At 46.6% G+C, this 15,914-nt stretch overlaps 1 protein-coding gene across 2 annotated transcripts in view; it reads right to left on the bottom strand.

The window, feature by feature from the left end:
* ANO7 (anoctamin 7) overlaps nucleotides 1-15,914 on the bottom strand; it is a 492,742-nt gene that overhangs the window by 320,648 nt on the left and 156,180 nt on the right. For both annotated transcript variants that reach the window (XM_063915810.1, XM_063915811.1), the window contains exon 3: nucleotides 4,950-5,029. In XM_063915810.1, the coding sequence (XP_063771880.1) occupies nucleotides 4,950-5,021 (72 nt within the window). In that variant the 5' untranslated portion in view covers nucleotides 5,022-5,029. The remainder of the gene's footprint in view (nucleotides 1-4,949; nucleotides 5,030-15,914) is intronic.

Below are 15,914 nucleotides of genomic sequence, written 5' to 3'. Positions count from 1 at the left end.
ACCGACACCTGTATTTGTATTAGGAGGTCTCTGTCTAGAGACGACAACTCCTTGGACTTCTCCTCCGGGAGAAACCCTTTTTATCCTGTTCTGTGTCCAGAACCATACCCAGGAACAGTAGACGCGTCGTAGGAACCAGCTGCGACTTTGGAATATTCAGAATCCAGCCGTGCTGTTGTAGCACTTCCCGAAATAGTGCTACTCCGACGAACAACTGCTCCCTGGATCTCGCCTTTATAAGGAGATCGTCCAAGTACGGGATAATTATTTTGGCTATTACCTTGGTAAATACCCTCGGTGCCGGGGACAGACCAACGGCAACGTCTGGAATTGGTAATGACAATCCTGTACCACAATTTTGAGGCACTCCTGGTGAAGAGGGTAAATAGGGACATGCAGGTAAGCATCCTTGATGTCCAGTGATACCATGAAATTCTCCAGGCTTGCAATAATCGCCCTGAGCGATTCCATTTTGAACTTGAACCTTCGTATATAAGTGTTCAAGGATTTCAATTTTAGAATGGGTCTCACCGAACCGTCTGGTTTCGGTACCACAACATTTTGGAATAGTAACCCCGGCCTTGTTGAAGGAGGGGTACCTTGATTTCACCTGCTGGAAGTACAGCTTGTGAATTGCCGCCAGTACTACCTCCCTTTCTCCGAGGGCAGCAGGCAAGGCTGATGTGAGGTAACGGCGAGGGGGAGTCGCCTCGAACTCCAGCCTGTATCCTTGTGATACTACTTGCAGAACCTAGGGATCCACCTGTGGGCAAGCCCACTGGTCCCTGAAGTTCCTGAGACGCGCCCCCACCGCACCTGTCTCCACCTGTGGAGCCCCAGTGTCATGCGGTGGACTCAGAGGAAGCGGGGGAAGATTTTTGATCCTGGGAACTGGCTGTCTGGTGCAGCTTTTTTCTTCTTCCCTTGTCTCTGTGCAGAAAGGAAGCGCCTTTGACCCGCTTGCTTTTCTGAAGCCGAAAGGACTGTACCTGAAAATACAGTGCTTTCTTAGGCTGTGAGGAAACCTGAGGTAAAAAAATTTCTTCCCAGCTGTTGCTGTGGATACGAGGTCCCAGAGACTATCCCCAAACAATTCCTCACCCTTATAAGGCAGAATCTCCATGTGCCTTTTAAAGGCAGCATCACCTGTCCACTGCCGGGTCTCTAATACCCTCCTGGCAGAATGGACATTGCATTAATTCTGGATGCCAGCCGGCAAATATCCCTCTGTGCATCCTTCATATATAAGACGACGTCTTTAAAATGCTCTATGTTAGCAAAATATTTTCCTGTCTAGGGTATTAATATTATCTGACAGGGTATCAGACCACTCTGCAGCAGCACTATTTATGCTGAGGCAAATGCAGATCTCAGTATAGTACCTGAGTGTGTATATACAGACTTCAGGATAGTCTCCTGCTTTTTATCAGCAGGCTCCTTCAAAGTGGCCGTATCCCAAGACGGCAGTGCCACCTTTTTTCACAAACGTGTGAGCGCCTTATCCACCCTAGGGGATATCTCCCAACGTGACCTATCCTCTGGCGGGAAAGGGTACGCCAGCAGTAACTTTTTAGAAATTACCATTTTCTTATCGGGGAACCCACGCTCTTTACACACTTCATTCACTCATCTGATGGGGGAACAAAACACAGGCTGCTTTTTCTCCCCAAACATAAAAACCCTTTTATGTGGTACTTGGGTTCATGTCAGAATGTGTAACACATTTTTTATTGCCGAGATCATGCAACGGATGTTCCTAGTGGATTGTGTATATGTCTCAACCTCGTCGACACTGGAGTCAGACTCCGTGTCGACATCTGTGTCTGCCATCTGAGGTAACGGGCGTTTTTTGAGCCCCTGCTGGCCTTTGAGACGCCTGGGCAGGCGCGGGCTGAGAAGCTGGCTGTCCCACAGCGGTTACGTCATCCAGCCTTTTATGTAAGGAGTTGACATTGTCGGTTAATACCTTCCACCTATCCATCCACACTGGTGTCGGCCCCACAGGGGGCGACATCCCATTTATCGGCCTCTGCTCCGCCTCCACGTAACCTTCCTCATCCAACATGTCGACACAGCCGTACCGACACACCGCACACACACAGGGAATGCTCTGACTGAGGACAGGACCCCACAAAGTCCTTTGGGGAGACAGAGAGAGAGTATGCCAGCACACACCAGAGCGCTATATAATGCAGGGATTAACACTATAACTGAGTGATTTTTCCCCCAATAGCTGCTTGTATACACATATTGCGCCTAAATTTAGTGCCCCCCCTCTCTTTTTAATCCTTTGAGCCTGAAAACTACAGGGGAGAGCCTGGGGAGCTGTCTTCCAGCTGCACTGTGAAGAAAAAATTGCGCCAGTGTGCTGAGGGTGATAGCCCCGCCCCTTTTTCGGCGGACTTTTCTCCCGCTTTTTTTATGGATTCTGGCAGGGGTAATTTATCACATATATAGCCCTGGGACTATATATTGTGATGATTTGCCAGCCAAGGTGTATTTTATTGCCCTCAGGGCGCTACCCCCAGCGCCCTGCACCCATCAGTGACCGGAGTGTGAGGTGTGCATGAGGAGCAATGGCGCACAGCTGCAGTGCTGTGCGCTACCTTGTTGAAGACAGAAGTCTTCTGCCGCCGATTTTCCGGAACACTTCTTGCTTCTGGCTCTGTAAGGGGGCCGGCGGCGCGGCTCCGGGAACGAACACCAAGGTCGGGTCCTGCGGTCGATCCCTCTGGAGCTAATGGTGTCCAGTAGCCTAAGAAGCCCAAACTACCACCAGTTAGGTAGGTTCGCTTCTTCTCCCCTTAGTCCCTCGCTGCAGTGAGTCTGTTGCCAGCAGATCTCACTGTAAAATAAAAAAACTAATTTTCTTTCTAGGAGCTCAGGAGAGCCCCTAGTGTGCATCCAGCTCAGCCGGGCACAAGAATCTAACTGAGGTCTGGAGGAGGGTCATAGTGGGAGGAGCCAGTGCACACCAGTAGTCTAAAGCTTTCTTTTAGTTGTGCCCAGTCTCCTGCGGAGCCGCTATCCCCCATGGTCCTTACGGAGTCCCAGCATCCACTTAGGACGTCAGAGAAATGATCTTATCGGCATCCTGGGTGAGAAAAGGTCTGATTCTGGAAATGTTTTTGAGATGAAAATGACAGGTTTGTGAGAGGTGCTGAATGTGTGGTTTGAATGAGAGGGAGGAGTCAAGGATTACGCCAAGACAGCGTACAATGGATAATGAGATTGTGGGAGGTGAGGTTGTGTGGGAGGGTGGGAAGATTATCAGTTCCGTTTTAGACATGTTGAGTTTAAGAAAGCGCTGGGACATCCAGGAAGAGATAGCAGAAAGACAGTTGGAGGTACGAGTGAGGAGAGCGGGGGAGAGGTCAGGGGAGGAGAGGTAGATTTGAGTGTCATCAGCATAGAGGTGGTATTGGAAATTAAAAGAACTAATGAGTTCACCTAAAGAGGACGTATAGAGTGAGAAAAGGAGAGGACCAAGAACAGAGCATTGGGGGACACCAACAGTTAGTGGAAGTGGGGGGAGGTAGCATCATGAGAGGAGACAGAGAAGGAACGATCAGAGAGATAGGAGGACAGCCAGAGAGGACAGTATCCCGCAGACCAAGAGTGAAGGATTTGCAGAAGGAGAGGGTGGTGCACAGTGTCAAAAGCAGCAGAGAGGTCAAGAAGAATAAGCAGAGAGTAGTGGCCCTTAGCTTTGGCTGCATGGAGGTCATTGCATACTTTTGTGAGGGCAGTTTCAGTGGAGTGGAGAGAACGGAAACCAGACTGGAATGGGTCAAGCAGTGAGTGAGAGGAAAGAAAGGCAGTGAGGCGATTATAGAAAATACGCTCAAGAAGTTTGGAGGCAAAAGGGAGGAGAGAGATGGGTCGATAGTTGGAGAGAGTGTTTGGATCAAGGGTAGGTTTTTTTTAAGAATAGTGGAGACAAGAGCATGCTTAAAAGCAGAGGGAACAGTGCCTGATAAGAGGGAGAGATTGAGAAGGTGAGCAAAATTGGAACAGGCAGAAGGAGAGAGGTAGCGGAGGAGGTGGGAGGGGATAGGGTCAAGTGGGGAGGTTGTGGGGGGGAGGGGAGGAACGGATGAGGGCCATGACTTCCTCACCAGATACATGGGAGAAAGATGTCAGAGTTGGTAAGAGGGAAGGGAAGGGGTGGCAAGGGAAAGGTGGTGGCTGGTTGCTGGTCTGGTGGGATGTGATGTCCTGACGTATGGAGTCAATCTTGGATGTGAAATAAGTGGCAAAGTCAAGTGCAGACAATGAGGAAGGGAGAGGAGGTGGTGGTGGGCAGAGGAGGGAGTTAACAGTGGCAAAGAGGCGCCGGGGGTTGGAAGACTGAGTAGAGATGAGGATTTTGAAGTATGATTGTTTAGCGAGGGAAAGGGCAGTACTGAAGGATGAGAGCATAAATTTGAAATGGAGGAAGTCTGCTTTAGAGCGTGATTTCCTCCACCGTCGCTCGGCAGTACGTGAGCATTTTTGAAGATATCTGGTGCATTTGGCCAGGGTTGAGGTGTTGATCTGCGAGGGTGAATAGTGGTTGGTGGAGCAACAGAGTCAAGGACATTCTATAATGTAGAATGGGTGTGCTGCTGAAAGTGGTTACGTGTAGAGACATTAAATTGCTCACATTGGAGGCCAGGGGGGTTAAAAGCACACTAATGGGCAAAACCGTGTTGCACTGCAGGTGGGACAGATGTAACATGTGCAGAGAGACTTAGATTTGGGTGGGTTATATTGCATCTGTGCATGGTAAATACTGGCTGCTTTATTTTACACTGCAATTTAGGTTTCAGTTTAACCCCCCCCCCCGCAAATAAAAAAAATAATAATAATAAAAAATAAAGAAATAAAGAAATAAATAATAATAATCTTGAACAGGGCCATTTCTAGCCAACTGGCTCCCAGTGCAAAAATTTTACGTGGTTACTTACCCCTGCGTCTCTCATATCGTTATCGTCATCAAGAAGGCAGCCGTCATCGTCCTGCCTCTTCTCTTTGCTCATTGTGTCTCCTTAAAAAAACATTGAGTAGTAGTAGTGTATTATTGTGTCATAGTAATATAATATGCAATAGTACGCCAACTAAATATGTACCGGAAGTATAATTTATGTACAGTAGAAAGAGCTATAATTTTTCAATGTGTATTAGCAAATGTCTTAGGGTCAAGAATAGAGTGAAAGGGGGCTATTAAAGCCCAGGCAAGCATGTCCCATGATCAACGCAACTGATAGGCACAACTGTATATAGCCAGGTGATTCTATGCCATTTGCTATGTTTTGCAACATCCTGCTCTACTGTTCCCATATGAGCATGTGAATGCTAAACAGGTACATGTCCTGGGACTTGTTATAACTGAAAACACAGTGAAAGGATCACTGAAGGATTTACTTTATGGTGAACTAACCAAACTTCAGAAAAAACTCTGGCATAAATTATATCAGAACATAGTTGTTCGCATAGAAACACCAAAGGTCAAAGCAGGCCACCTGAGTAAATAGGAGTGACTATACTATGAGCAACATCACAATAATACAGATATCCCTTATCCCAACAATCAGATAGGAACTGTTTGAATTTACTCAATTCCTTATTTCAGCTCCATTCTCAGAGTCCCCGGTCCGAGCCGAGTTAAAGGCGGGGGTTTTGTGTGAAAGGGGTATTTATTGTCAAAGTTCTCAACCTTATTTTGTCCAGTCCTGGAACTATCCAAATATTTGTATACTAAACCTAAGCAATACAATGAATTCCTCTGAACAAAAGGTCATTATTTCTCTTTTTCACATTTATTTTTCATCGCTTATGTACATTTATGTCACTTTTTTTTTCTTAAATAACTTTATTGTCATTTGTTTCTGTAAAGCATTGTACATATTTTGCTTGCCTGTAGATGAAGTAAGCTTTAAAGAAATACATACCCTCCAACATTTTACACATAAAAATCGGTACAAAGTACCCTTTCACTACACTTTCAATGGGAGCTTGAAGAGCTAAAAATCGGTACAGACCATAAAAAAAAGTACTGTACCTATTAAAAAGGTACAGTTGGAGGGTATGGAAATACAGTACCTCACCAGTGGCGGATTTAGGGGGGGGGGGGGGGCGGCACCAAGGCACGTGCCCCCCCTGTCATTTTTAATTGATTTTTGTATTGACCGCGTCCGCGCCGCTGCGTGCACCCGCAATGTCCCCCTCCTACCCTGTCACCTGCTGCTGCACTGCTCACGTGTGTTCCTCCTCCTGATTGGCTCCCTGGAGAAATGTGAAATGTAGTCAGTGCAGAGGAGCCGAGCAGGAGGAGGAACTTCACAGATCCAGGCCGCCGCCGCCGCCACTGGGGGACAGCACACCGCCGCCCCTGAGGGACAGCGCACCGCCACCGAGAGAGCACTCCGCCGCCGCTGTGGGACAGTGCACGCCGCCGATGAGGGACAGTGCACCGCCGCCGCCGCTGAGGGTCATCACCCAGGAACAGTGTACGGTGGTGGGATACACTACCAGAGCCACTCTGCCTGTAGCTGCACAGCAGGAGAAAGATACCCTGCTCTTTGGTAACGACCAGGTAAAATGTGTCACTATTATTATAATACTGTTGGTCACACATGGTGTAAACCCTACATTGCAGCTCCTCAACTTCCAGCCGCTTTAATAATACAGTAAGAAACGTAACAGTCAGGATTTCACTTGGTCTGCAGAACCCAGATTTTGAAGGTAAAATGAGTAGACTGCAAGGAATTCTGGGTACACTGCATTAAATCTGAATGAACAATATGTGCCCTGTATGATGCTGCACTTGTACAAGCTCATTAATAAGAGAGAAGAGCTCCCGACACTCTGCACGTTCCTGTATTACCGTGCTCTATGTATAATGGTAGTCTGAACGATGTGCTCCGCTGCACCATGTCCAGTTTCGCCGCTCCTCAGATAGCTGCTCGTTACATCAGGGTCAGATATCTGCATAGCAGGGAAGCATCTCCCGGGATGCAGATTAGGTATCACTCCACTGGCTTGACAGAACGTTTAATTTGACAACTACTTGGCAGTCGCTTTCAGGCAGGGGTGTACTTGCATTGCGCTCTGACCTTGGACTGGTAAATAGACCAGAAAGGAGGGAAGTGAGTAGTGATGGAAAATGTGTAGCTCAGCAAAAGCCTGATAAAGGACTGAAATGCTCCGACACCCGGCTGTACCTCGGTGGTGTGCGCCTGTGTGACCAGCAGCCCGCTGCCCACCTGTACAGAGCAGCGCAAGGGTCCATCCGGGACAGCAGCAGCCAGCGCCGCCCACCGAGCAAGAAGACGACGCCTGCCTGACTGGCCCTGCTTTCTGCTGGTGAGCGGTCTTTTGTTTGGGGGGGGGGGGGGGGCTCGGGGGGTGACCTGGGGAGGGAGAATTGTGCTGCTGTGAGGCGCTGGGCGGTCTTTTGCTGGGGGGGGGGGGGGGGAGTGTGGGGGTGACCTGGAGAGAGAATGGTGCTGCAGTGAGCGGTCTTTTGCTGAAGGGAGACCTGGGGAGGGAGACTGGTGCTGCTGTGAGCGGTCTTTTGCTGGGGGGGGGTGACCTTCCTGCTGTCAATCTTCATGCGATCGCCGCTGCGATCGCTTTCTTCTGTGTTCTTGTCGTTTCCCAGCAACGGCCGTCGCTTGGCAATAACGCACCTGCGCATTGCGTCTGTCACGTATGCGCAGTTCTGACCCGTTCACATGGCTGCGAAAACCAGCAGCGTGCAAACAGGTTGGAATGACCCCCATAAGGTATAAGAACTAACTGTGGACTTGTACCCCCTCCAGCAGTGCATTTCGACCATAGACACACTCGATACTTACATTGAGCACTTGACCACACCCCCTCACACAATTGGTCACACCCACTGAAACTTGGTCACGCCCACTCCACTTCTAATTCCACCCCTCCTTGATAGCACAACCACTTATGGTGTCCCCCCTGTAATTTTTTTCTGGATCCGCCCCTGTACCTCACCATAAATACACACAAAGACCTGTTACAAATTACAATACAACAGGCTTATCTTAAGACCCTGGGAAAGAAAGAGATAGATAGATAGATAGATAGATAGATAGATAGATAGATAGATAGCAGTAGCGGATCTTGCCACGGCAAGCAGGACTTTTGCCCGGGGCGCCGCCTTTCGGAGGGCGCCGCACCATGGCAAGATCCGCTACTGCAGTGCTGTGCCCCCCGCTGTGTCCCGCTGCCGCTGTGTCCCACTGTTAAGGGCGTCAGGGAACTAGATGCGTAGCGTCTAGTTTCCCTTCGTGGAGAGGACCTTTGCTGTGCGGTGCGCGATGACGTCATCGCGCACCGCACAGCATTTCAGCGGCGCTACTACTGTACAGGGGGCGTAACTGACCACACCCCCTGTATGAAGCCACGCCCATACTACTCGCCCGGGGCGCAAAAAGGCAGAGAACCGGCCCTGATAGATAGATACATTGTGACTTTGTTTACAATATACTTTTTCACTTTGAGAGTCCTTGAGTGTTGTCCCTTTTCTCTGTATATGTATAATCATGCAATTCACCCCAGCCCACCTAGTGCCCACCTGTATCTCCCCTCTGAGAGGTGGTGGTGGTGGGGTTATGGGGTGCAAGGCTAAAGCTTTGCCTAGAGTGCAGATAGACCTTGCGCAGCCCTGCTCCTACTGCTTCTGTTATGTTCGTGTATTTATTCATTTAGGAAGTTTAACCTTTTCCTGACCACTTCTTTTATTCATATTAGAATCAGAATCAGCTTTATTGGCCAGCCATCCTTGCGTATACTAGGAATTTGTCTTCGGTATGCTATACAACAGCCAAGTAGGTAACAGATAAGCAGGTGGAGGGGGGGCAAGTAAAGTCACACAGATAGGTATACCGTAGGGAAACATGTGAGTTACATGTATGTCTAGTCAGTCAATGTTCAGAAGTTCAGCAGGCGGACCGCTTGGGGAAAGAAACTTTTAAGGCTTCTGGTGGACCCAGCGGGGACGGCCCTGTAATGCCTGCCTGAAAGAAGCAAGTTAAACATGCTGTGGCCGGGGTGTAGCTGGTCCTTTTGTCGAAGTCAAAAATATTACATAAAAAAGAACATACAAACTACACACATTATGAGTCGCTATACTTGCAAATACGCGCAGCAAACACAGCAATATATGGTAACACACGCATTTACACGGACATGCCACAGAGATGGATTCAACACTTATTTCATACAGTACATAATTATAATAATATCAAGCGCCAGACATCATGATGATTTAAAATTATATAATGAAGTAATGTCATGTATGTGTATTATTTGAACGAAGCAAGATAGACCTGTCATATTTACTATTAAAGCAACCAGATTAATGTGTAGATTAATTTGATACTTGTTATTAAGCTATAGGACATTGCAACAAATAGTTATGATTAAATGTATGTAAGCTAAAATCATTTTTATTAGAACAATAGATATTCCAAACAGGTAGTGGACAGGAAGCTCAGGCCAGCCCATTTGGACGTCCCCAAGGCTGAACCTGTTCAGCATACAAAGAGACTAGTGACTCATCATGAATGAGTAAGTTCCCTCCCCCAAACTAGATAACACATTGCTGATCACCCAGGAGTTCAATTGCTGTTTGGTCTCAGAGTAAGATGGAGTGCAAGCATGATTTTACAGAGAGAGAGACATAAGCATAAAGGGAATGGTATTGCATGTAACTGTATGTAACTGTGTGTTTTAACTGCTTACTGTGTGAGTGTAACCATGTAACTATAGGTATACTGTACTTTGTAATATATTGAATCCATATCCTTTTAATAACAAATATATACATCAATGAGCTTTGGAACTCAGATAATGTGTGAGTGTATTGTTTTCTCTTATGGGATGCAGTGTTTTGCGATGTACAGCGCACTTTTATCATATATGGTAATAAGATGCGCCTGGCGTCTGCAGTATATATTAGAGTGGGCATCTTAAATATTTGTGAGAAAGCAATTTGGCATTCACAGATGGGGGCTGGTCCGCGATATTAGGGTCTTAATGATGAACTGTACATTACAAACGCGGCTGTAATCGACCGGCTCCGATGGACGCATCGCGACGCTGATGAAAATAACATCCACGTGTATTGTTGTGATATCAGTAAGCCAATGATATGAAATTTCAAGGGACAATGCGTTTCTCATAATATTTAAGATGCTAAAATGTATTTTTATTGTTGCAAAACAAAGTTTAAATAAGTCATATTGTGTTTGATTCAGATTGGATTGTTTATCTGTTAAGTATGTTTAAAAGTACATTTAAAAGTTGCTGCATAGCCTTGATATAGTTTTTTTTTTAACTCAGGCCTAAAATAACTTCTGGTGCTTGTATAATGTGTGATTTCTTTGTGACAAAGGAAGCGGCATGGTCTGTCCTCCATTTTGGACTAACCACATGGCCTGTCCACCATTTTGTGTAAACCTCATGGATGTGGAAGGGGGAGGAGCAGTGGCCATTTTAGGAAGGTCATTTTCTAAATAGCTGATTTTCACTCTGCTCAGAACAATCAGTTTCCTTGGTCACATCAAACACCATTTATGAGTTACCAATGCATTTATTTAACCCATGCCATAGTCAATTACAAATAGTTTCAATTGGGCCTAGTGAGAGTAAATGGTAAGATAAATGATTGGCTTGGTGTAAAGAAATTGCACACAGATAGAAAAAGGAAAGAAAGGGTTTTGTTTTTTTTTTCTCTTTTTCCTTCCAAGACTTGTAGAATCTGCTTGCTATAGGATAGCCATTGAAATGCAAATTAACCTGCTTTTTTTTTTTAGCAGTGGAAAAGCACATAGCTTTGATATGCAAATAAGAGGTACGGTGTCTCATAGGACACCAGTGAATGGTACATATATATAATATTATAATTATGTGTATATTTATATCAGTGTATGTTCTGCAAGATAGCTATCCAATCTGAATCATATCATTTAAATTATTGATTATTGCTAGAGTCATTATAGATCTGTGTGAAAGTAGGATTTTGGTACTTACCAGGTAAATCCTTTTCTTTGAATCCATAGGGGGCACTGGAGTACTCTTGGGGATATGGACGGCTTCCACCGGAAGAAGGCACTGAATAAATTAATTTTTGAGACTACTCCTCCCCTCCATATCCTCGAGCACTTCAGTGTTTTTTACTGAGCCGAACAGGATCGATAGAGAGATTGACAAAAGGAGAATTACCTATAATCTCACGGACAACAATAAAGTTGACACAAAACGTAACAGACAACTAAACAGTTGACACCGTAACTGATTAACCTTTGTTAAATTTAAACCAGTCGTGAAAGTGTGTTACCATAAGAACCACTGAACTTCCTAAAACAGATAAACTGCTCTGGGTGGGCGTCCAGTGCCCCCTATGGATTCAAAGAAAAGGATTTACCTGGTAAGTACCAAAATCCTACTTTCTTTTTCATCCACTAGGGGTCACTGGAGTACTCTTGGGATGTACCAAAGTTTCCTCCGTGGCGGGAGAGCTGTTTGGCACTTGTAACACTAAACGGCCAAAGCTAGATGCTGATGCCGCGAACGTATCAAACTTGTAAAAGCGCACAAACGTGTGCACTGAAGACCAAGTAGCCGCACGGCAAAGCTGTGTCGTAGAAGCCCCACGACTCGCTGCCCATGACGTTCCCACAGAACGTGTGGAATGAGCTGTTACTGATGTAGGTGGCTGTAACCTAGCATGAAGGTAAGCCTGACGTATGGTCAGTTTGATCCATCTGGATAAGGTCTGCTTAGAGGCTGGCCAACCCCTCTTAGCCGCATCATAGAGAACAAACAACGTATCCGTCTTACGAACCGTAGACGTTCGGGATACATAGACGCGTAATGCGCGAACCACATCCAACGTTTCAGCATTCTCTGTTAATACCGGAACTACTATTGGTTGATTGATGTGAAAAGACGACACTACCTTTGGTAGAAAAGCGGGATTCGTCCGAAGTTCCGCTCTGTCATCATGAAAAACTAAATACGGTGACTTGCACGACAAGGCACCCAGATCTGAAACTCGCCTAGCCGAAGCTAAGGCTAAAAGAAAAATCGTTTTCCAAGTGAGAAATTTAATATCCACTTGTTGTAAGGGTTCAAAGTAATCGGACTGTAAGAAATCTAAAACCAGATTCAAGTCCCATGGTGCTGTAGGTGGAATGAAAGGAGGCTGTATCCTCATTACACCCTGTAGAAACGTATGTATTGACGGCAACGAGGCCAATTTCCTTTGAAAGTAAATTGACAACTCAGATACCTGCCCCTTTAGTGTGGAAAGACGTAGTCCTCCATCTAACCCCATCTGTAAAAATAACAAAAGACGGGATAAATTAAAAGATGATGTCGGAAACTTCCGAGCTTCACACCAACCTATATAAGTACGCCAGATTCTGTAATAATGAGCTGCCGTAACCGGCTTCCTAGCTCGTACCATGGTTGGTATAACAGACTCCGGAATGCCCTCTCTTCTCAAGATGGCCTTTTCAACAGCCACCCCGTCAAACGCAGCCGCGCTAAATCGGGGTAAAGGAACGGACCCTGTTGTAACAGGTCCGGACGTAGTGGGAGTGGCCACGGATCGTCTGCGAGTAAACCGAGGAGATCCGAGAACCAAGTTCTCCGAGGCCAATGAGGCGCTATTAGTATGACTGTGACGGACCCTCTCTTGATCCGTTTTAGCAACAGCGGGAGCAGCGGAAACGGTGGAAACAGATACACGAGGCTGTACGGCCACGCGGCTGTGAGAGCATCCACCGCCACTGCCCCTGGATCTCTTGTTCTGGACACATATCGTGACACCTGATGATTGTGGCGGGATGCCATCAGATCCACCTGAGGGTAACCCCACCTCTGGATCAACATCTGAAACACTTCTGGATTTAATGCCCACTCTCCTGGATGAAAATCCCGACGACTGAGAAAATCTGCCTCCCAGTTGTCCACTCCCGGAATGAACACTGCCGACAATATCACCTGGTGATATTCGGCCCATCTGAGGATCCGAGCTACTTCCCGCATTGCCATGCGGCTTCTCGTTCCTCCTTGTTTGTTTATGTATGCGACTGCCGTCGCATTGTCTGACTGCACCTGAACAGTCTGAAAACGAAACATGTACACTGCTTGTCTTAGAGCATTGTAAATCGCCCTGAGTTCCAGAACATTTATGGATAGTGATCTTTCGTGATCTGCCCAGAGGCCCTGGAGCCGATAACTCTGAACTACAGCTCCCCAACCTCTGAGACTTGCGTCTGTTGACAGAATTATCCAATTCACGACGCCGAATCGTCTCCCTGCAGATAGATTGTGTATTTTTAACCACCAGAGAAGAGACACCCTGACTTGTGGCGACAATCTCACCCTGTGGTGCATCTGCAGATGTGATCCCGACCATTGCGCTAACACCTCCAGTTGAAACGGACGTGAGTGAAATCTTCCGAACTGAAGTGCTTCGAAAGCCGCCACCATTGTGCCTAAAAGGCGAATGCACAAATGTACTGAGACTGTGCGTGGCTTGAGCACTAATTGCACCAGATGACGAATGACCTGTACTTTCTGTTGTGGCAGGTAAACCTTTTGATTTACTGTATCGAGAATCATCCCTAGGAATTGAAGTCGTTGACACGGAATTAGATGTGATTTCTTTAAACTGACTATCCAACCGTGCTGAACTAGTACATTGTACGTTAGCAAAGCATGCTGGAGAAGCCATTGTTGAGACGGAGCCTTTATGAGTAGATCGTCCAAATACGGAACAATTATTACTCCTAGGGACCTGAGATGAGCTATCATCACGGACATTACCTTGGTGAATACCCGAGGCGCTGATGAGAGGCCAAACGGCAGAGCCTGAAACTGGTAATGGTCTCGCCTTATTGCAAACCTTAAGAAACTCTGGTGAGGTGGCCAAATCGGAATGTGTAAGTACGCATCTTTGAGATCCAGTGCAATCATGAATTCCTGTGGCTCTAACCCTGCAATTACTGACCTGAGAGATTCCATCTTGAATCTGTGGTAAGTGACGTAATGATTGAGACCTTTTAGGTTCAATATTGGCCTGACTGAGCCATCTGGTTTTGGTACCAGAAACAGACTGGAATAATAACCCTGCCCCTGTTCCTGCACGGGGACCGGAATTACAACTGCAGCATTCAGCAGAGACTGAATGGCAACCTGCAGAACTGCTTTCTTGTCGTCCGACACAGGCAGTCCTGTCGTGAAAAATCTTCCTGTCGGAAGATAATCGAACTCTATTTTGTAACCCTCTAATACTAAATTGCGGATCCACCCATCTGTGGACGTCTGCAGCCACGCCCCCTGAAAGCTCTGAAGGCGTGCTCCCACAATTGGAGATCCGAGATGGGCTGGGAGCCCGTCATGCCACTGGTTTGTTAGTGGTCTTAGTGTCTTGACGACGTGCATTGGATTGTCGGGCACTACGTCCCCGACCTCTTCTACCAGGCGTGACTGCTCCTGTGCCCTGCCCACGAAAGGGCTGAGTTCTAAAGGATTTGAACGCCGGACCAGAATATTTCCGTTTAGGTATAGTTGTAGGCGATGGAAGAAACACAGACTTTCCTCCAGTAGCCTCAGAAATCCATTTGTCCAATTCAGGACCGAAAAGCTTCTCGCCATCATAAGGCAATGCCTCTATACCTTTTTTAACCTCCGTCTCCGCCTGCCAAGAACGCAGCCAAAGTGCTCGTCGTACTATGACTAGCGATGAGGACAGGCGAGAAGTAAGCTGACAGACGTCAGTAGAAGCTGTACATAGATATTCAGCAGCTTCCCAGATTTGATCCGCGAGAAGTATAAGATGGTCATCTTGCAGAGCCGACTTGAGCTCCTTTATCCATACCATTAATGCTTTAGTAACCCAAATGCCAACCAACCCAGGTCTCAGCAGCACTCCAGCTGCTGTATACATGGACCTTAGCATAGCCTCTATTTTACGATCTGCAGGGTCTTTAAGCGTAGTAGCAGTTGGTACTGGTATGGTTAACTTCCTTGTAAGTTTAGATACGGATGAATCCACCGATGGTGGGTTCTCCCATGTAGCTGTCATGGACTCTGGAAACGGGTAACTCGATTTAAATCTACGAGGTATAGAAAACCGTTTATCCGGATTCTTCCGTGTTTCCAGTAACATTTTATTAAGAGATTCCGAAATAGGGAAACACATCGGAGATCTCTGTCGTTTAGTAAAGACTACCTCATCATTCGTCAGGGGCTCCTCAGTTTCCGTAAACTCCAGCGACTGACGTACTGCTCTGATGAGATTATCAATACCTGGGCTGTCAAAATCGTCACTATCTGACTGTTGGTCTATTTCGCCCTCCTCATACTCATGTTCAGTGAGGTCTAGTATCCCAGAGACTGGAAAATTATTAGGAAAAGGAAACTTATCTTTTCCACTCAAGGTGGACCTCTGACCAGATTGAGACTCCCCTGGTAACTCAAATGGTCTCATTTTAAACTCAGATCTTGCCGCCTCTCTTTCTTCACGAGAGGCGGCCAGCTCTGATTGTAAACCAACTAATACATCTGCAAGTAAAGCCCATGGAGGGTCCAGAGATGCTGGCTTTACTTCTGTGGAAATCGTATTTGTGGCTGTATTAACAACACATGCTGTACATGTGGTGGATCCATCAGGCAACACACTCTTACAGACATGACATGAAAAATGTTTCTTAGATTTTGCTGGTGTCTTACTCATTATAAAGACAGACAATACAAACTACACACAGACAGTCTGCACGACTCAGTAATAACACCAAAGTTCCTTGTATATATCAGGCAAGTGCAGTGCCTGCCAGCAATAAGAAAACTGACCCCCAAATTCCCCTAGTACCACTCTTAAGCCGAGATGTAATATA

This window comes from Pseudophryne corroboree, chromosome 4, assembly GCF_028390025.1.
Source record: "Pseudophryne corroboree isolate aPseCor3 chromosome 4, aPseCor3.hap2, whole genome shotgun sequence".
NCBI classification, from domain to species: Eukaryota; Metazoa; Chordata; class Amphibia; order Anura; family Myobatrachidae; genus Pseudophryne; species Pseudophryne corroboree.
The sequence above is the reverse complement of the archived record's forward strand: the minus strand, read 5'-3'. Positions and strand labels throughout refer to the sequence as shown.